This window comes from Scyliorhinus torazame, chromosome 5 (genome assembly GCF_047496885.1).
Source record: "Scyliorhinus torazame isolate Kashiwa2021f chromosome 5, sScyTor2.1, whole genome shotgun sequence".
Taxonomy (NCBI): Eukaryota; Metazoa; Chordata; class Chondrichthyes; order Carcharhiniformes; family Scyliorhinidae; genus Scyliorhinus; species Scyliorhinus torazame.
This window is the reverse complement of record NC_092711.1, coordinates 151,235,705-151,256,928: the sequence shown is the minus strand read 5'-3', so window position 1 is coordinate 151,256,928 and position 21,224 is coordinate 151,235,705. Positions and strand designations below refer to the sequence as shown.

General features: G+C 49.0%; 2 protein-coding genes across 4 annotated transcripts in view; one reads left to right on the top strand and one right to left on the bottom strand.

Moving 5' to 3' along the window:
• LOC140422059 (uncharacterized) overlaps window positions 1–21,224 on the top strand; it is a 222,637-nt gene that overhangs the window by 80,084 nt on the left and 121,329 nt on the right. The gene's annotated exons all lie outside the window — the stretch shown is intronic.
• Window positions 1,338–13,299, bottom strand: LOC140422056 (uncharacterized). 3 transcript variants are annotated; one of them, XM_072507034.1, is made up of 2 exons: window positions 12,985–13,299; window positions 1,338–10,130 (listed from the first exon to the last, which is right to left on the bottom strand). In XM_072507034.1, the coding sequence occupies exon 2, from the start codon at window positions 9,772–9,774 to the stop codon at window positions 8,677–8,679; it is 1,098 nt and encodes a 365-aa protein (XP_072363135.1). In that variant the 5' UTR covers window positions 9,775–10,130; window positions 12,985–13,299; the 3' UTR covers window positions 1,338–8,676. The 3 variants fall into 3 exon arrangements, with proteins under 3 accessions (XP_072363135.1, XP_072363134.1, XP_072363136.1); XM_072507033.1 differs by lacking the exon at window positions 12,985–13,299 and adding an exon at window positions 12,737–12,974; XM_072507035.1 differs by lacking the exon at window positions 12,985–13,299 and adding an exon at window positions 10,456–12,577.

The window sequence follows — 21,224 nt, the reverse complement described above, 5'->3', positions numbered from 1 at the left end:
CAGGTTAAAAGGGACAGATTTCATTGCAGCCTCTTCCCTGTATATGTATTTAAAGAGACGGGTTTCTCTTTAGCTCTGAGTGACCGATTTAATAATCGTTTGGAGGCCCATTTCCCAGTCAGACCTCCAGCACTTTCCTGTCTCTCTATTAGTGCGACATGCATGGAAGTTTCCCAACTGGGCACAGACCCCAATTATTCTCAGCTAAATTCAGCCTCAGCTCCGTCGCCTGGCTGTCATTGACACGAGCTAGAGACAGAAAGGTGCCCGAGGCTCAAATGGAAAGTCGAAACTAGTGGCTCTAAACCAACACTTCATCATTTGTCAGTCAAACATGTTATTTATGCTGGGGTGTTTATTAATAGATTTAGGCACTGGAGGCAAAGGGTGGGTGGGGTTTTTAGTGGGTAACTTTCCATTTCTAACTTTGTATTGTCTATAGTGTCAGCTGTGGCTCAGTGGGCAGCTCTCTCACCTCTGAGTCAGATGGTTGTGGATTCAAATCCCAGTCCAGGGACGTGTGGGCTAAATTCAGTTTCATTTTTCCTCATCCCAGCACTGAGGGAGTGCTGCACTGTCAGAACAGCCTTCTTTCAAATAAGATGTTAAACTGAGGCCCTGTCTGCCCCTCTCAGGTGGGTGTAAAAGTTCCCACAGCCACTATTTTGAAGAAGAGCAGGGGAGTTATCCCCGGTGTCCCGGTCAATATTTATCCCTCAATCAACATCACTAAAAACACATCATCTGCTCATTATCACATTGCTGTGTGTGGGATCTTGCTGTGTGTAAATTGGTTGCTGCTTTTCCAACATTAGAACATACAGAGCTGAAGGAGGCCATTCGGCCCATCAAGTCTGCACTGACCCACTTAAGCCCTTACCTCCACCCTATTCCCATAACCCCTCCTAACCTTTTTGGTCACTAAGGGAAGTTTATCATTGCCAATCCATCTAACCTGCACGTCTTTGGACTGTGGGAGGAAACCGGAGCACCCGGAGGAAACCCACGCAGACACGGGGAGAACGTGCAGACTCCGCACAGACAGTGACCCAGCGGGTAATTGAACCTGGGACCCTGACGCTGCAAAGCCACAGTGCTATCCACTTGCGCTACCATGCTGCCCAACAGTGACTACACTTCAAAAGTACTTCATTTGCTTTAAAGCACTTTGGGATATCCTGTGGTTGTGAAATGTGCTATAGAAATTCAAGTTTTTAAATTGAAGATTTATGTTTTCTGAACTTGTTATCTGGAACTTTATTGATTTCAGCCACACCCAACCTACCATTTAATAAATTCACTTTGTTTCAGACAAGGCAATTAAGGCAAAGGCAGAATTCTCTTGATATTAAATTTAAAAAGTTTATTCAAAGAAACTTTTTAGACATTGAATTTTACAACTTCATGCGGGTAATCAGTCTGCAGGAGCGTTACCCTCTCTGGCTCCTTTGACAGTAATTTCCTTGGAACTCGGCCTCGGGAATCTTCAGTACTTGGCCAGCATGGAAGACCTTTAGATGTTCTGCTTTTATCCCCAAAGTGACCATTACTTCACGTCAGAGTTGGGTCTGTTGTAATATGACAATTGGTCAATTTGGTCACTGGATTAATTTAATTGGATCCCCAATTACTGACACCACCTTCTCTCATTATCTTAGACAGGAATACAATAGAACTGTTTCATACTATCCCTTTATCTGATTCTATAACAATCCCTTATTCATACAGCTTCAAAAGTTGAGGCTAATCAGAGTTTGAAGGTCTCTCTTGCCAGTACATTTATCCTCATTGCACATTCTTTCCATACACAGCAATTAAGCTTTTACATTTTTACAGCAAATAAAACTCAGTCTTTCACTATACCTACTAAATCATTTTTGATTCATTGTAACTGAATTAAGGCTCTTAATCAATCATCTGTTACTGACTGGCAGCTAATTAATACAGTAATCTTTAATTAATACGTTTGGTTAATACAATATCCACTCTTTGGAAAAGTCTGTTTTATGGAAGACAATCACTTTCTTTCTTACTAACTTTGATTGGATTGAACAATGGGTCTTCGATTTGAGCCAGACTTTGGCAATATATGATCTTCTATAGCTTTACAAAATTCTGGAACAATTTGTTCTTTAAACAATTTTGCCTCATTCAGCAGTATCTAGAAACAGTTTGGTTTATACAGAATGAATTTTTTAAATAAAGGTCCAGTCACGTTTTAGAGTTTAAAATGGTTTCCTTAACCTTGCTACTTATAACAGTGAAGATTGACGAGTGATTGTTTTTTAAAACAAAATATTATTAATGAGGCATACCGAGAGTTTCCGACATTACAACAGTGACTACACTTCAAAAGTACTTCAAAGGCTGTAAAAAGCTTTAGGTGATTGTGTGGTCACGAAAGGTGCTATAGAAATAGATACAGAATCCCTTAAGTGCAGAAGGAGGCCATTCAGCCCATCGAGTCTGCACCGACCCTTCAAAAGAGCACTCTACCCATATCCACTCACCCGTAACCCCATAACCTAACCTGCACATCCCTGGACACTGAGGGGCAATTTATCAGGGCTAATCCACCTAACCCATACATTTTAGGACTGTGGGAGGAAACCAGAGCACTCGGAAGAAACCCATACATTCATGGGGAGAACATACAAACCCCACACAAGTGACCAAGGTCAGAATTGAACATGGGTCCCTGGTGCTGTGAGGCAACAGTGCTAACTACTGTGCCATTGTGCCACTCAAATAAATGTAATTTATTTTCAGAACTAGTGCCCAAACCTGGACATATCACACTCAGTCCACTCATGAAGATCATCAATAAAGACTGAGACTTGATTTTGTACAACCATGTCTTTCTCTCCATTTCAAATCCCCCGTGAAAATCCAAACACAGTGTATCGTGAAAGTATTTAAAACAGAACGAGTTGTGATTTGGGATTCACTGCCTGACAATGGTGCAGGAAGTAAATTCAACTGCAGCTTTCAAAAGGGAACTGAATAGATTCTGTAGGAAAATAAACTTGCAGGGTGATGGGACCAAATCGATTGTTCATTCAAAGAGCTAGCATAGGAATGGTAGACTGAATGGCCTCCTTCTTTGCCCTCTGGTTCTCGCTTACTTTTGAGGAAAATCTTGAACCAGAGTTTGGCAGTATTTGTGAAATACCTGAAACCCACTTCTGAGGAGGGGGGTAGAAGCGGAGATGATGGACTGTTTCCAAAAAGAAATTGGATGGGCTTTTGAGGGAAATAAACTGGCAGAGATATGGGAATAGAACAGGGCAATCATTTGATCAATAGAAATCTACAAGTTGTGAATCTTTGGAATTCTCTAGCCCAGAGGGCTGTGGAAGCTCAGTCATGGAGTGTGTTTAAAGCAGAGACTGACAGATTTCTAAATACCAAGAACAAAGGGATATGGGGATAGTGTGGGGGGAAAGGCATTGAAGTGGATAATCAGCCATCGTATTGAATTGTGGAGCAGGCTTGATGGGCTGAATGGCCAACTTCTGCTCCTATGTTCCAAAGGTACACAGATAAGCAGGAAAGTAAATTGTGAAGAGGACATAAGGAGGTTACAAAGTTATATGTTAAATGAGCAGGAAAAAATCTGGCAAATTGAGAATAACATGGGAAAATGTGTCATGGTCCACGTGGCAGGAAGATTTAAAAAGCTTATTATCTAAATGGTGAGAGATTGCAGAGCTCTGAGATTCAGAGGGATCTGGGTGTCCGAGAGCATGAATCACAAAAGGCGAGTAACAGGTACAGCAAGTAATTAGGAAAGCTAATAGAATGTTATTGCATATTGTGAAGGGAATTGAATACAAAAGTAGGGAGGTTATGCTTCAGTTGTACAGGACATTGGTGAGACCACATCTGGAGCAGCGTGTACAGTATTGCTCTCATTTAAGGAATGATGTAAATGTGTTGGAAGCAGTTCAGAGAAGGTTTAATGAATTCACACCTGGAATTGGAGGCTGGTCTTATGAGGAATGATTGGACAGGCTGGGCTTGTGTCCGATGGAGTTTAGGTAACTTAATTGAACCATCTCAGATCCTGAGAGTCCTTAACAGGGTGGATGCGGAAAGGATGTTTCCTCATGTGGGAGAATCTAGAAATTGGAGTCACTTTAAAAGTAACAACTTGCCCATTTAAGGCAGAGAGTTTGGAGTCTTTGGAACTCTCTTCCTCAAAGGACAGTGGAAACAAGGTATTTGAATATTTTGAAAGCAGGCTGGATAGATTCTTGAAAAGCAATGGGGTGAAAGGTTATCGGGAGGGTACGCGGGAATAAGACCATACTAAGACCAGACATAATAGGAACAGGAGTAGGCCATTCGGCCCTTCCAGCCTGGTCCATCTTTCAATAGGATCACAGCTGATCTGACATTTCTCACGTTCACTTTCCTGCCCTTTCCCTGTAATCCTCGGTTCCCTCACTGATCAACAATCTATCTCGGCCGTAAATATACACAAGGACTCTGTCCCCACAACTCTCAGTTCCAAAGACTCTCAGAAGACTTTCCTCCTCATCTCAGTCTTAATTTGGCTCCTCTTTATTCTGAGACGATGCCCTCTGGTCCTAGACTCTCCCATGAAGGGAACCATCCTCTCAGCATTTACCCTGTGAAGCTCCTTAAGAATCCTATATGTTTCAATGAGATCACCTCTCATTCTTCTAAATTCCAATGAGCAGAGTCCCAACCTGTTCAACCTTTGCTCCTAAGACAATCCCTCCATACCTGGGATCATCCTCGTGAACCTTCTCTAAACAGCCTCCAATGAAATAATATCTTTCCTTAATAAGGTGACCAAAACTGCTCTCAGTTCTCCAGATGTGGTCTCACCAGCACCTTGTACCGCTGCAGCAAGACTTCCCGACTCTTATACTCCAACCCCCTTGGAATCAGGGCCAACATTCCATTAGCCTTCCTGATTACCTGCTGCACCTGTCTGCTAGCTTTCTGTGTTTCGTGCACAAGTCCCCCAAGTCCCTTTGTGTTGCAACTTTCTGCAGTTTTTCTCCATTTAAATAATACTGTTCTTTTGTTCTCCCTTCCAAAATGAACTTCACATTTTCCCACATTATGCTCCATGTGGCAACTTTTTGTCCACTTGCTTAACCTCTCAATATCTCTTTGCAAACTGTTAGTATCCCCCTCGCAACTTGCCTTTCCACCTATTTTTGTGTTGTCTGAAAATTTGGGCACAGTACGTTCGCTTCCTCCCTCCAAGTCATTGATATAAATTGTACACAGTTGCAATCCCAGCACTGACCTCTGTGGAACCCCACTGGTTACAGGTCACCAACCTGAAAAAGAGCCCCTTATCCCCACTCACTGTTTCCTGCTCATTAGCCAATTCTCTATCCACGCCAACACCATGGGTTCTTATCTCATGACTTAACGTTTTGTGAGGTACCTTGTCAAAGGCCTTCTGGAAGTTTAAATACAACACATCTACTGGTCCCCCTCTATCCAGTCTGGTTGAGACTTCCTCGAAACACTCTGATAAATTAGTCAGACACGGTTTCCCTTTCACAAAGCCATGCTGACTCTGCTTGATTAGATTATGATTTTCTCAATGTGCTGCTATTACTTCCTAATAATTGATTCCAACATTTTTATCAATAATAAATGTTAGGCTAATCGTCCTATAGTGTCTCATTTTTGCCTCCCTCCCATTCTGAATCGGGGGTTGTCACTTTGGCAGTTTTCCAATCCTCTGATACTTCTCCAGAATCCAAGGATTTTTGGAAAATTACAATCAATGCATCCCCTATCCCTGCAGCCATTTCTTTTAGGATCCTAGGCTGCAGTCATCCAGGGGACTTATCTTATCCCCATTAGTTTGTCCAATACAACTTCTCCAGTGATGGTATTTAATTGCTTCCTCCACATCCTTTAGTATTGATGGGATATTCGAAGTATCTTCCACCGTAAAGACTGATGCAAAATATCTGTTTAACTCCTCTGCCATTTCCTTGTTCCCCACAACTGACACAGCGGCACGGTGGTTAGCACTGTTGCTACACAGCTCCAGGGACCTGGGTTCAATCCCGGCTTGGGTCACTGTCTGTGCGGAGTCTGCACGTTCTCCCCAAAACTGCGTGGGTTTCCTCCGGGTGCTCCGGTTTCCTCCCACAAGTCCCAAAAGACGTGCTTGTTAGGTGAATTGGCCATTCTGAATTCTCCCTCTCTGTACCCGAACAGGTGCCTGAGTGTGGCGACTAGGGGATTTTCACAGTAACTTCATTGCAGTGTTAATGTAAGCCTACTTGTGACAATAATAAAGATGATTATAATAAAGAATATTCTTATGCTCTCCCAAGATTTATTTTCCAAGGAGCCTCTGTGTAGTTGAGGTCACAATCAGATCACCGGAAACTTATTGAATGGTGGAGCAGGCTCGAGGGGCCGAGTGGCCTAGTCCTGCTCCTAATTCGTATGTTATCACATCCTTTGTAATAGATTGTAGCATTTCCCCTCATACAGATGTCAGGCTAATGGGTCTGTGGTTCCCCATTTTCTCTCTCTCTCCTTAAATATTGGGGCTACATTTACCACCTTCCAATCTGCAGGAACCATTCCCGAATCTATAGAATTTTCAAAGATGATCACCAATGTCTCCACTATCTCTACAGCCACCTCTTTCAACACTCTGGGATGTCGAGCATTAGCTTTTGGGGATTTATTAACTGTCAATCCCATTATTTTCTCCAGTACTGCTTTTTCACTAATACAAATCTCTTGCAGTTCCTCGTGCTCAATAGTTCCTTGGTTCTCTCGTGTTTTTGGGACGATTTCTATATCTTTCTCTGTGAAGACAGACTCACATTGTTTAGTTTCTCTGCCATGTCCTTATTCCCCATTATAAACTGTACTGTCTCTGCCTGGAATGGACCCACATTGGTCTTTGCTAATCTTTTCCTTTTCACATTCCTATCGGAGCTTTTCCAGTTCTCCTCAGTTTGCTCTCATATTCTATTTTCTCTTTATCAGTTTCTTGATCCTCCTTTGCTGAATTCTAAAACAAGTTCCCAATCCTCAGACTCACTACTATATTGTCTCCTCCATTGATCTAATGGAATCTTTAACTTTTCTTATTCGCCACGATAGCTTCACTTTTGCTGTTTAATTTTTGCTTCTTAAAGGAATCTATATTTTATGTAAATAAAATGCGAGTGGTTGCCTGTCTATTGTCTATTGTCATACAAAGAACAGCAAAGAACAAAGGACAGTACAGCACAGGAACAGGCCCTTCGGCCCACCAAGCCTGCTCGGATCATGATGTCTGACTAAACTAAAACCTTTTGTGCTTCCAGGGTCTGTATCCGTCTATTCCCATCCTATTCATGTATTTGTCAAGGTGCCTCTTAAACGTCACTATCGTACCTGCTTCCACCACCTCCTCCGGCAGCGAGTTTCAGGCACTCACCATCCTCTGTGTAAAAAATTTCCCTCGCACATCAACTCCAAAATTTGCCCCTCGCACCTTAAACCTATGTCACCTGGTAATTGACTTTTACAACCTGGCAAAAAGCTTCTGACTATCCACTGTGTTCATGCCATTCATAATTTTGTAAACTTTTATCAGGTCGTCCCTCAACCTCCGTCTTTCCAGTGAAAACAATCTGAGTTTATCCAACCTCTCCTCATAGTTAATACCCTCCAGGCCAGGCAACATCCTGGTAAACTTCCTCTGTACTCTCTCCAAAGCCTCCACAACCTTTTGGTAATCTGGTGAGGACCAGAATTGTAGGCAATATTCCACGTGTGGCCTAACTAAGGTTCTGTACTGCTGCAGCATTAACATGACAATTTTGTGTACTCAATTCCCACATCAATGAAGACAAGCATGCCGGCTGCCTTCTTAGCTCCTTATCCACCTGCGTTGCCACTTTCAGTGATATGTTTATTGTAATTTTCCAATCTACCACAGACAACTTGCCCCTCATACCATGTGTTATGGGCCAGGGTTTAGAGAACCCCAAAGTGTATCATGGAGTTCACCTGACCCACAACTTTTACTAGATTGTGGTATGGGGAGCACACGGCCCACTCTACAGGTGTGGTGCAGCAGAAATTTAAAAGTAATTTTTAAAGTAAAACAATGTTTATTCTATGAACTCAGTTAACCTTTTTAAAACATACAGTGAACATCTTAGCACCCATCAATTCAAATACACCCCCAAAAGAATTCAATACTATAAGTAATCCTTAAAATTTCCTTTTAACATCCGTAAGACAAAAATCCTTTTTACAGAAGAACATCAGGTTTAAATTCTCTACTGAGAGCAGTCATCACTCTGAATTCACCAAATGATCTGGAGATAGTCTTTAGATGGCAGAGAGAACAGAATTACACCTTTTTCTGGTCAGTGAGAGCAGAAACAATGACAACGGAGCCAACATCTGTAATTTATTGTGAACTTGTTGGAGTCACAACAGGTGTGCTGAATCACAAAACCCCTCCCCACATTGAGAGCAGGTGAATGGTCTCTCCCCAGAATTAACTCGCTAGTGTCTCGGTAGTTAGGACGGATCATTGAATGTTTCCCCTGCTCAGAGCAGGTGAATGGCTTCTTCCAGGTGTGAACTCGCTAGGGTTCCTGCAGTGTTTGGATATCTGAATCCCTTCTCTCACTAAGAGCAGGTTTACGGCTTCTACCCTGTGTGAACTCGCTGGTGTGTCTGCAGGCTGGATAACCGAGTGAATCCCTTCTCACACTCCGAGCAGGTGAAAGGCCTCTCCCCAGTGTGAACTCGCTGGTGTATCCGCAGGCTCGATGAAGTCGTGAATCTCTTCTCACACTGAGAGCAGGTGAACGGCCTCTCCCCAGTGTGAAGTCGCTGATGTATCCGCAGGCTCTTTAAAGTAGTGAATCTCTTTGCACAATGAGAGCAGGTGAAAGGCCTCTCCCCAGTGTGAACTCGCTGGTGTATCCGCAGGCTCGATGAAGTAGTGAATCCCTTCCCACACTGAGAGCAGGTGAATGGCCTCTCCCCAGTGTGAACTCGCTGATGTATCCGCAGGGTGGATGAATCACCAAATCCTTTCTCACACTGAAAGCAGATGAACGGCCTCTCCCCAGTGTGAACTCGCTGGTGTGACTGCAGGGCGGATAACTGAGTGAATCCCAACCCACACTGAGAGCAGGTGAATGGCCTCTCCCCAGTGTGCACCCGCTGGTGTATCTGCAGGTCGGATGATTGTGTGAATCCCTTCCCACACTGAGAACAGGTGAACGGCCTCTCCCCAGTGTGAACCCGCTGGTGTCTCCGCAGGCTCGATAAAGTAGTGAATCCCTTCTCACACTGAGAGCAAGTGAACGGTCTCTCCCCAGTGTGAATTCTCTGGTGTGACTGTAGGCTGGATAACTGAGTGAATCCCTTCTCACACTGAATACAGGTGAATGGCTTCTCCCCAGTGTGAACTCGCTGGTGTGTCTGCAGGGCACATAACAGAGTGAATCCCTTCCCACACACAGAGCAGGTGAATGGCTTCTCCCCAGTGTGAACTCGCTGATGTATCCGCACGCTCGATAAAGTAGTAAATCCCTTCTCACACTGAGAACAGGTGAATGGCTTCGCCTCAATGTGAACTCGCTGGTGTGTCCGCAGGGCGGATAACTGAATGAATCCCTTCTCACACACAGAGCAGGTGAATGGCCTCTCCCCAGTGTGAATGCGTCTATGAGCTTCCAGCTGTGATGGGGCTCTAAATCCCTTCCCACAGTCTCCACATTTCCACGGTTTCTCCATGTGTTGGGTCTCCTCGTGTCTCTCCAGGTCGGGCAGTCAGTTGAAGCCTCATCCACACACAGAACACGTGTACGATCTCTCCCCGCTGTGAATGATGTGATGTTTTTTCAGGCTGTGTAACTGGTTAAAGCTCTTTCCACAGTCAGTGTTCTGGATAACTCTCACTCGGGTGTGTCTGGATCGGTGCTTTTCCAGTCACACTGATGGTTAAAATCTTTTGAAGCCGACAGATTAGACAAACATTTCTCCTTCTAGATTCAAAGTCCGGTGATATTCAGTTCCAAGGAATTGAGACACAGTCAGATTGAGACGTAAAGTTTGAGATTTCTGTCTGTAATTCCTCTTGTTCTACTGTCCTGTAAAATCAATTTACAAAAGACATCACTGTCAGCACAGGATAGAAATTCAGAACAGACAATTGTAGTTTCTATCGAACATTCTTTCCTCTCTCATTCCCCAAAAGTTGTAAATCTCCATCCCACACACACCATTCTCCATTCTCACCCTGCTATATCTAATATTCACCCTCCCAATTCTCCTGAAGGTGCTGATTAAAGCTGATTGACAGATCCATGCTCACTGCTTCCTGTCCTGGACACAGAGACCATAACAAACAGGAGCTGCAGTCAGCCATTCAGCCCATCAAGCCTGCACGTCTATTTTGTGGGGTCATTGACCAACCTATGTCAGCGACATTCTCCGTGTTGTTGACCAGAGGCTGAGTGAGCTGACTCAATATCTGTGAGCTCATGAGGCCGAGCTGTAAAACACCAAGAAAAGGAACGACAAACCCAAGGAGAGAATTCTGAACGTTGAGCAAGATGCCTCCTCAGCGGAGGCAGGAATTAAATCCTTGGAGAACCGTCTGAGTGCCGTGGGGGAGGTCCTGGGGGACTTGAAGAACCGAGGGTCAGAGAAAGAACATCCGAGTTGTCGGCCTGCCAGAAGGTGTGGAGGGTGAGGCTCCCGTCAGGTCCTTCGAGGACCGGCTGCCACGTTTTCTCAAGCTAGATGTGAAGCCTGGGTGTTTCAAATTAGAAAGGGTATTGGATCCTGTCTTTGAGGCCGAGAGATAGTTTTCATCCCAGGCCTGTAATCATTCGCTTCCACAACTTGAGATCACCAGAGGGTCCTGGAGACAGTTAAGGTGAGGTGGGACCTGGCTCCATGAGGGAGTGAGGATTTCCTTCTTTTGGCAGCCACACAAACGAAGCATCGAGGCTTCGATGAAGTTTGAAGGGAACTCAAGGCTGCGGGAGTGAATTCTGTCGCTTTATCCTGAGACCCTGTAAATTGTCTCCGACAAGTCCGTCAAGTCTTTTGATAATCCGACTACTGCATCAGCCTTCATTAAATCCATGAAGGGTAAGGATTTGGAGGGATGGTTTGCAGCTCGGACTAACTAATCCAGACTCTTTCCTTATCACTGTTTTGTTGTCTGAATTTGTTATCTTTTATCCTGTTGAAGGGAGTTGTTATTCTGTGAGGGCCGATTGAATGTCTTCTTCTCCTCCCTCGAGTGTCCCAGGGACTCATATTATCTTATCTTAGTTATGGTAGATGTGCCGTGTGCTTATTATCCGTCGTCTTTCTTCTATTATCCGAACGTTAATCATGGCAGAACCGAGTGGCGCCATTGCCAACGGGTGGGTGGTGGTGGATGCAGGTTTTCACGGGTGGGTCTAAAATGTGGGAAGGACATGCGATCCCCATTCCCTGTTGGCCCTTCTTTTCTTCTCCTCAGTTTAGAGAAGATATCCCGAGGGTAATAGTCTGGCAGTGGGGTTAATCCTCCGGGTCCTCAGTCATATTGAGGAATGTCCCCTTGAATCTGTTGTGGTCATGATTCTTTTGTCTTTTTGTTATTATGGGAGGGTTTATGTGTTGTTGACTTATCCTACTCTGGTACAGACGAGGCTTTTATCCGGGAAAGGAGCAGATTGGGGAAATTTTGGTGCCTTTGGTGTAAAATGAGTTGGAGGAGGGGGTCATGGCGCATACCCGACTGTGGTGTGAAAATATGTTCCTGTTCTCTCTGTCGTCTAGCTAATGGCGGCAGTTAATCTGCAAATTTTCTCAGGGAATGTCAGGGGCATCCATCGCCCTATCAGAAGGAAAAAAATCCTCTCCTTTCTTAAGGTGAAAGTCGACATAGCTTTATTGCAGGAATCTCATCAAGCTTAAACTCATTTGGTGCGGCAAGGTGGCACAGTGGTTAGCACAGCTGCCTCACAGCACTAGGGACACAAGTTAAATTCGGGCCTCGAGTGACTGCCTGGGTGGAGTTTGCACCTTCTCCTCATGTCTGCGTGGGTTTTCTATGGCTTCTCCCACAGGGCAAAGATGTGCAAGTTGGGTGGATTGGCCCCTTAGTGTTCAAATAGGTTAGGTAGGGTTACTGGGGGACAGTGACACGGTGGAGTCATGGGCCTAGGTAGGGTCCTCTTTCAAAGGCAGATGTGGAATCGATGGGCTGAATGGCATCCTTCTGCACTGTAGGGATTCTATGATGAGGTACACTGTAAATTGAGGCTGGATCGGTTGGGAAGGATTTTCTTTGCCTCTTTGTCATCAAGTAGCATGGGTGTGGCAATCCTTATTAATAAAAATATCCCTTTTAAGGTTGAAACCTGTACCAAGGACAAAGGAGATGGATATGTGATCATTAGAGGTTTGGTGCATGGAGATGTTGTTTCAATAATGAATGTCTTTGGATGCCCGAACGACTCCCCGGAGTTCATTGCGAAGGCTTTTGTGGATTTTGCTGTTAGCTTCGACTAACTCTTTTGTGGTTGGTCACTTCAACGGCCACATATATCCTCTGGTGGATAAGCTCCTGGTTACCAGGCACCACCCCCCCCCCCCCCCCCCGCCTACAAGCTAGGGCGTTGGTCTCGGCTTGTGAGGAGGTGGGTTATGTGGATATTTGGGGAACTTTGCACCCGAGGGGCGGAGATTTTACCTTCTTTCCCGTTCCACAGCAATGTCAGACTAGAATCGCCGACTTCTTCGTGCCGAGAACGACCTGGTGTCCCCTTGCACCACAGGGAACATCATAAGTAAAGCCCATCCCCTCGCCCCCCCCGGTTTTCTGGAGGTTCTGCTCGAGGGCTCACCCCCAGGACGAGAAAGTGGAGGTTTGATGCCTCCCTGATCAGAGATACTTCATTCACTGCACATTTTCAGGAAGAGTTTGAGTTCTTCCGTTACCTCGGCCCCTGGTATTGCCCCCTCCAGACGTGTAAAGCTCAGGCCGGGGGGGTGGTGATCATTTCTGTCACTGCTGATGTAAGTTGCAGAATGCTGGAGAACCAGCGGCGTCTGGAAGTTTGTTTGATGAAGGCCCAGGAGGAAGTTTCCGCCGGAGTGAAGCTCAGTCACACCAACCCCGCACTCTGATTGGCTGAAGGACACGAGTCCTTCCGGTCGCGTAACTGTTCCCATTGGCCAATGCCTCAGCATGAAGTGAGCTCCCCCGCACATGCGCAGCATCCACTCTCCTTTAGACATGCGCAGTCTCAGGCAGGGGGGAGAACACCGAGCTGCTTCCAGCTCTGGTCGGAGCCGTCAGCCGGTTGCCTGGAAACCTTGTCTCGAGGAGGTGTGGAGGGTGGGTGGGTTGAACGGGCGGGGCTCCCACGTCTGCGCACTGGAACCCAGTGACGACTCCGCGGAATAGAGTAATTCCTATTGGCTGATTCAGGGAGGGCTCCATTGTGATGTCACAGCGGAAGTGAAGGTAAAACCTCATCCTGTCTCCAACATCTGTGAGTAAAACACTTTATTTTCTCCCCCTTTCCATTTCTTTTCTCATTCTCACCTTCAATTGAAAGGAAGTGAATCCAGGGAGGGTGCAGACTCTGGAAAGCTTGGCCCAGGTCTCTCTCTCTCTCTTAAAGACACTGTGTGGAGATGCCGGCGTTGGACTGGGGTGAGCACAGTAAGAAGCCTTGCAACACCAGGTTAAAGTCCAACAGGTTTGTTCTCATTAGCGCTCCGAAAGCTAGTGATATCGAAACAAACCTGTTGGACTTGAACCTGGAGTTGTAAGACTTCTTACTGTCTTAAAGACATTGACATCCTTTGCTCCCTCAGCTTGACACATTTATTTATTTGGCTAAAAGAATGGTCTGTTTCCTGAAGTTCAGAATTTAAGGGCTGCTTTCCCCAGGAGATGGCTGATATTTAAGGGGACAGTAAATTAATATCGGACAGAGATATGTCCAGTGTTGTTATTTGGTACATATTAGATATATTGTTTATGGTTCTATAATGAAGTATATTTATTATTATTTCAATCGTGTAATATTGTGCTGTAGCTACGTTATATATTTACAGTCATCTCTTCCCTCAGAGGGTTGTGATTCTCTGGATTTCTCTTCCAAAGGGACCAGTGGAGCCTGGGGGTCACTGAATGCCGGTGGGGAGGGGTTGAGGGATAAGGCCCCTCATCTTGCTAACTTCCCCTTCGGATGGTTCCCCCTTGGGATTTAAATATTTGGGAATGTCAATGACCCCCCCCCCCCTTTCAGACAGCTATATGGGGCCAACTTTCCACAGCTGATGGTGACTATTAGGTGGGACCTGGCCCGGTGGTCGGATCTTTGGATTTCATGGCGAGGGAGGATCGTCTTCATTAAAATGAATGAGTTGCCCGTCAACTGCTAGGGGGGAGGGGAGGGAGTGAGGAGGGGAGGGGAGGGGAGGGAGTGAGGAGGGGAGGGGAGTGAGTGGGGAGGGGAGGGAGTGAGTGGGGAGGGGAGGGAGTGAGGGAGGAGGGGAGGGAGTGAGGGAGGGAGGGGAGGGGAGGGAGGGAGGGGAGGGGAGGGAGGGGAGGGGAGGGAGTGGGGAGGGGAGGGAGTGGGGTGGGGAGGGGAGGGAGTGGGGTGGGGAGGGGAGGGAGTGGGGAGGGGAGGGAGTGGGGTGGGGAGGGGAGGGAGTGGGGAGGGGAGGGAGTGGGGAGGGGAGGGAGTGGGGAGGGGAGGGGAGGGAGTGGGGAAGGAGTGGGGAGGGGAGGGAGTGGGGAAGGAGTGGGGAGGGGAGGGAGTGGGGAAGGAGTGAGGAGGGGAGGGGAGGGAGTGGGGAGGGGAGGGAGTGGGGAGGGGAGGGAGTGGGGAGGGGGGGGAGGGGAGGGAGTGGGGAGGGGGGGGAGGGGAGGGAGTGGGGAGGGGGGGGAGGGGAGGGAGTGGGGAGGGGAGGGAGTGGGGAGGGGAGGGAGTGGGGAGGGGAGGGAGGGGGAGAGGGGGGAGGGAGGGGAGGGGGGAGGAAGTGGGGAGGGGAGGGAGTGGGGAGGGGAGGGGGGAGGGAGTGGGGAGGGGAGGGGGGAGGGAGTGGGGAGGGGAGGGGGGAGGGAGTGGGGAGGGGAGAGGGGAGGGAGAGGGGAGGGGGGAGGGAGAGGGGAGGGGGGAGGGAGTGGGGAGGGGAGGGAGTGGGGGGGGGAGGGAGTGGGGGGGGGAGGGAGTGGGGAGGGGAGGGAGTGGGGAGGGGAGGGGAGGGGGGAGGGAGGGGGGGGGAGGGGGGAGGGAGTGGGGAGGGGAGGGGGGAGGGAGTGGGGAGGGGAGGGGGGAGGGAGTGGGGAGGGGGGGAGGGAGGGGAGTGGGGAGGGGAGGGAGGGGAGTGGCGGAGGGAGGGGAGTGGGGAGGGGAGGGGGGAGGGAGTGGGAGGGAGGGGGAGGGAGTGGGGGGGGGGAGGGAGTGGGGAGGGGAGGGAGTGGGGAGGGGAGAGTGGGGAGGGGGGAGGGAGTGGGGGGGGAGGGAGTGGGGAGGGAGGGGGGGAGGGAGTGGGGGGGGAGGGAGTGGGGAGGGAGGGGGGAGGGAGTGGGGGGGGAGGGAGTGGGGAGGGAGGGGGGGAGGGACTGGGGAGGGAGTGGAGGGGGGAGGGAGTGGGGAGGGGAGTGGGGGAGGGAGTGGGGGAGGGAGTGGGGAGGGGAGGGGGGAGGGAGTGGGGAGGGGAGGGAGTGAGGAGGTGGGGGAGGGGGGAGGGAGTGGGGGGGGGAGGGAGTGGGGAGGTGGGGGTGGGGGGGAGGGAGGTGGGGTGGGGGGGAGGGGGGTGGGGGGGAGGGAGGTGGGGTGGGGGGGAGGGAGGTGGGGTGGGGGGGAGGGAGGTGGGGTGGGGGGGAGGGAGGTGGGGTGGGGGGGAGGGAGGTGGGGTGGGGAGGGGAGGGGGGAGGGGAGGGGGAGGGGAGGGGGAGGGGGGAGGGGAGGGGGGAGGGGGAGGGGGGTGGGGAGGGGGGAGGGGGGTGGTGAGGGGGGTGGGGAGGGAGGGGGTGGGGTAGGGAGGGAGGGGAGGGGGGTGGGGTGGGGAGGGAGGGGGTGGGGTAGGGAGGGGGTGGGGTGGGGAGGGAGGGGGTGGGGTGGGGAGGGAGGGGGGTGGGGTGGGGAGGGAGGGAGGTGGGGTGGGGAGGGAGGGGGTGGGGCGGGAGTGAGGTGGAGAGGGGAGGGGGTTGGGTGGGTTTGGGGGTTTTGTGTTGGTTTTATTTTGTAATGTTATAAGAACTTAAGAACTAGGAGCAGGAGTAGGCCATCTGGCCCCTCGAGCCTGCTCCACCATTCAGTGAGATCATGGCTGATCTTTTGTGGACTCAGCTCCACTTTCCTGCCCGAACACCATAACCCTTAATCCCTTTATTCTTCAAAAAACTATCTATCTTTATCTTAAAAACATTTAATGAAGGAGCCTCTACTGCTTCACTGGGCAAGGAATTCCATAGATTCACAACCCTTTGGGTGAAGAAGTTCCTCCTAAACTCAGTCCTAAATCTACTTCCCCTTATTTTGAGGCTATGCCCCCTAGTTCTGCTTTCACCCGCCAGTGGAAACAACCTGCCCGCATCTATCCTATCTATTCCCTTCATAATCTTATATGTTTCTATAAGATCCCCCCCTCATCCTTCTAAATTCCAACGAGTACAGTCCCAGTCTACTCAGCCTCTCCTCATAATCCAACCCCTTCAGCTCTGGGATTAACCTAGTGAATCTCCTCTGCACACCCTCCAGTGCCAGTACGTCCTTTCTCAAGTGAGGAGACCAAAACTGAACACAATACTCCAGATGTGGCCTCACTAACACCTTATACAATTGCAGCAGAACCACCCTAGTCTTAAACTCCATCCCTCGAGCAATGAAGGACAAAATTCCATTTGCCTTCTTAATCACCTGTTGCACCTATAAACCAACTTTTTGCGACTCATGCACTAGCACACCCAGGTCTCTCTGCACAGCAGCATGTTTTAATATTTTATCATTTAAATAATAATCCCTTTTGCTGTTATTCCTACCAAAATGGATAACCTCACATTTGTCAACATTGTATTCCATCTGCCAGGCCCTAACCCATTCACTTAGCCTATCCAAATCCCTCTGCAGACTTCCAGTATCCTCTGCACTTTTTGCTTTACCACTTATCTTAGTGTCATCTGCAAACTTGGACACATTGCCCTTGGTCCCCAACTCCAAATCATCTATGTAAATTGTGAAATTGTTATCTGCTGTAAACGTTAAAATGCTAAAATCTGAATAAAAATACTTTTATAAAAAAAATCTATCCACTACTCCAATAATGACCGGACGGAGACCAACACAAACAGCAGCCCGTCATCTGCACACAGAGTGATCTTGTGCTGCCTCACCCCACCCCCCAGTCCTGATATCCGATGATCAGATCTAATATCCTCCGGCAAGGGCTCAATGGCCAATGCAAACAGCAAGGGAGACAGAGAGCAGCCCTGTCTAGTCCCGCTCTCAAGCTCAAAATTCAACACCCTTAAACCATTTGTGAGCACCGAATGATCAATGAAAGGTTTCCACCTCCGGGTGAGCGCCTCTGCCGACCCCCACAAAGTGAACGTGACCTTCTCCAGCCGCAGGGATTCTGCCAGGTCGCTCACCCACATTCCCGCTTCCGGCCGCTCCGAGTCCCGCCAGCACAACAAAATCCATCTCCGGGCTATCAGGGAGGCGGAGGCCAAAACATCGGCCTCTCTCCCCACCTGGACTCCCGCATCCCCCGACACACCGAATATCGCCACCTCCGGACCCGGGGCCACCCCCACACCCATAACATCCAAGAACCCCTGCCAGAACCCCTTCAGCAACACCCTGCCCCCTCCCATCCCGTCTCCAGGAACACCTTCACCCATGGGGTCTCCCCGCCCCATACACACACAGACCTCCCCCAGCCCATGCACCCTCTCCCCTCTCCACCTTAGGGAACTCCAACCCATCCAGGAACCGTCTCGACCCCTCCTCCCTGGTCGGGGGCTCCGTCTCGTACAGCCCCCTATAGAAGGCCTCAAATGCCCCATTCATCCCCTCCAGATCCATTACCACCTTGCCCCTCTTGTTCCTCACTGTACCAATCTCCCTTGCCGCTGCCTGCTTCCTCAGCTGATGGGCCAGCAGCCTGCTCACCTTTTCCCCACTCATACACTGCCCCTCTGGCCCTCCGCAACTGCCCCGTGGACACCAACCCAAACTCCATCTGGAGCCTCTGCCTCTTCTTTAACAACCTCTCCTCCGGGGCCACCGAGTCCCTCTGATCCACCCTCAGAGTATCCCCTACCAGCCTCGCCCTCTTCCTTCCCGTAACAGCCTCTCCGAACAGGCGCCGGAATGTGGCGACTAGGGGCTTTTCAAAGTAACTTCATTTGAAGCCTAATTGTGACAATAAGCGATTTTCATTTTTCATTTCATTTCACGCTCCACCCTCTCCCTATGCACATCGATCGAAATAAACTCCCCCTAACTACTGCCTTAAGTGCCTCCCACAGCGTGATGGCTGTGACCTCCCGCGTGTCGTTCAACTGCACATAGCCCAGTGTGGCAGCCCTCACTTGCTCACACACTCCCTCATTCGCCAACAGCCCCACATCTAACCTCCACTGCGGCCACAATGCTCCCCCACCCCAAAAAACAATCTCTTATTAACCAACAGCGCCACCCCCTCGTCTTCATGTCGAACCCCGAGTGGAACCCCTGCCCCACCATCCCCTTCCTCAGCCTCGTCTGATCCCCCAACTCCAGGATCGTCTCCTGCAAGAACACCACGTCCGCCTTCAGGCTCCTCTAATGCGCACAAACATGTGACCGTTTAACCGGCCCATTCAACCCAGCCTTGGGGCGGCGGCGGGGGGGGGGGGGGGGGGGGGGGGGGGGGAGAGAGAGAGAGAGAGAGAGAGAGAGAGAGAGAGAGAGAGAGATCCCCTGCCAATCAGCCAGATTCCATTTTAAGCCAGCCCCCAGCCCGGGTCACCAGGCCTGCCTTCCGATATCTTCCGCCATAACCCAATCACCACCCCCCCTTCCTCCTGGCAACCGCCCACTTCACTCCCGATAACTAGCCCACCCAGCTAGCATGGTGGCCCCCGGCCAAGGCCGCTGACCTCCCTCCGCCCTTACAGTCCACCCCTCCCCCATCCTCTCAGGCACAAACAAAGAGAAACAAAAGGCACGCTCACCATCACTGCTCCCCCATCGAATCCTACGAGGGAGTCGAGGGTTATGGGGAAAAGGCAGGAAAAAGGAGAGAAAGCTGAGATGAGGAGGGATTTCTTCACTCGAGGATGTGGTGAAACTTTGGAATTCTCTCCCCCAGAGACCGTGGAGCCTCAGTCATCAAGTATTTTCAAGACAGACACTGATAGGTTTCTCGATATTGAAGAGATCGAGGGAACTGGGGAATAGTTTGGGAAAATGGTGCTGAGGTAGATCAGCCAATTATCTCATTGAATGGTCGAGTAGGCTCGATGGGCTGAATGGCCGACTGTAGCTCCTATTTGTTATAATCTGTGTGTCCTGGACAGGAAGCAGTGAGCATGGATCTGTCAATCAGCCTGAATCAGCACCTTCAGGAGAATTGGGAGGGTGAATATTAGATACAGCAGAGTGAGAATGGAGGGAGAGTGAGTGGGATGGAGATTTACAGCTTTTGGGGAATGAGAGAGGAAAGAATGTTCCATAGAAATTAAAATAATCTGTTCTGAATTTCTACATCACGTCTAGATCTGACAGACTCACTCGGTTCATCGGCCATTAAATCTGGAAGGCGAAATGTTTGCCCTGATGGCTTCAAAAGATTTTAACCATCAGTGTGACTGGAAAAGCACCGAGACACACACACCTTGTGAGAGTGTTCAAGAGCACTGACTGTGGAAAAAGCTTTAACTAGTTACACAGCCTGAAAAAACATTCCACCATTCGCAGCGGGGAGAGACCGTACACGTGTTCTGTGTGTCGACGAGGCCTCAACAGATTGTCCAACCTGGAGAGACAGGAGGAGACCCAAAACATGGAGAAACGGTGGAAATGTGGGGACTGTGGGAAGGGATACAGATCCCCATCAGAGCTGGAAGTTCACCGACGCAGTCACACTGGGGAGAGGCCGTACACCTGCTCTCAGTGTGAGAAGGGATTCACTCAGTTATCCAGCCTGAAAAAACACCAGCGAGTTCACACCGGGGAGAGGCCATTCACCTGCTTTCAGTGTGGGAAGGGATTCAGTGAGTTATCCGACCTGAGGAGACACCAGCGAGTTCACACTGGGGTGAGGCTATTCACCTGCTCTCAGTGTGGAAAGGGATTCACTTGGTTAGAGAACCTGCAGTCACACCAACGAATTCACACTGGGGAGAAGCCATTTACATGCTCTCATTGTGGGAAAGGATTCACTCAGTCAAATTGCCTGCAGACACACCAGCGAATTCACACTGGGGAGAGGCCGTTCACCTGCTCTCAGTGTGGGAAGGGATTCTGTGTTTCCTCGTCCCTGCTGAGACATCAACAAGTTCACAATTGTTTACAGTGATGGATTCTGCTGTTATTGTTTCTGCTTCAATTACATCCAGGACTGCATTTCGTTCTCTCTTCTCTTTCTCTCTCAGGGAATCTGAGACAGGAAAAGTGATGCAACCGTGGCGAACAAGAAAAGTTAAAGATTCCATTAGATCAAAGGAAGAGGCTCATAAAGTGGCCAAAATAGTAGTGAGCCTGAGGATTGGGAACTTGTTTTAGAATTCAGCAAAGGAGGACCAAGAAACTGATAAAGAGAAAATAGAATATGAGAGCAAACTGGGGAAAAACATGAAAACCGACTGGAAAAGTTCCGATAGGAATGTGAACAGGAAAAGATTCGCAAAGACCAATGTGGGTCCATTCCAGGCAGAGACAGGAGAGTTTATAATGGGGAATAAGGAAATGGCAGAGAAACTAAACAATGTGTGACTGTCTTCACGGAGGAAGATACAGAAATTGTCCCAAAAACACTAGAGAACCAAGGGACCAGTGAGCACGAGGAACTGAAAGAGATTAGTCTTAGTGAAAAAGTAGTACTGGAGAAATTAGCGTGGTTGAAAGTTAATAAATCCCCAAAAGCTGCTGCTCTACATCCCAGAGTGTTGAAAGAGGCGGCTGTAGAGATAGAGGATACATTGGTGATCATCTTTCAAAATTCTATAA

Excerpts from the sequence above, each read along its gene's own strand:
- LOC140422056 (XM_072507034.1), bottom strand. The coding sequence starts at position 9,774 with ATGGAGAAACCGTGGAAATGTGGAGACTGTGGGAAGGGATTTAGAGCC.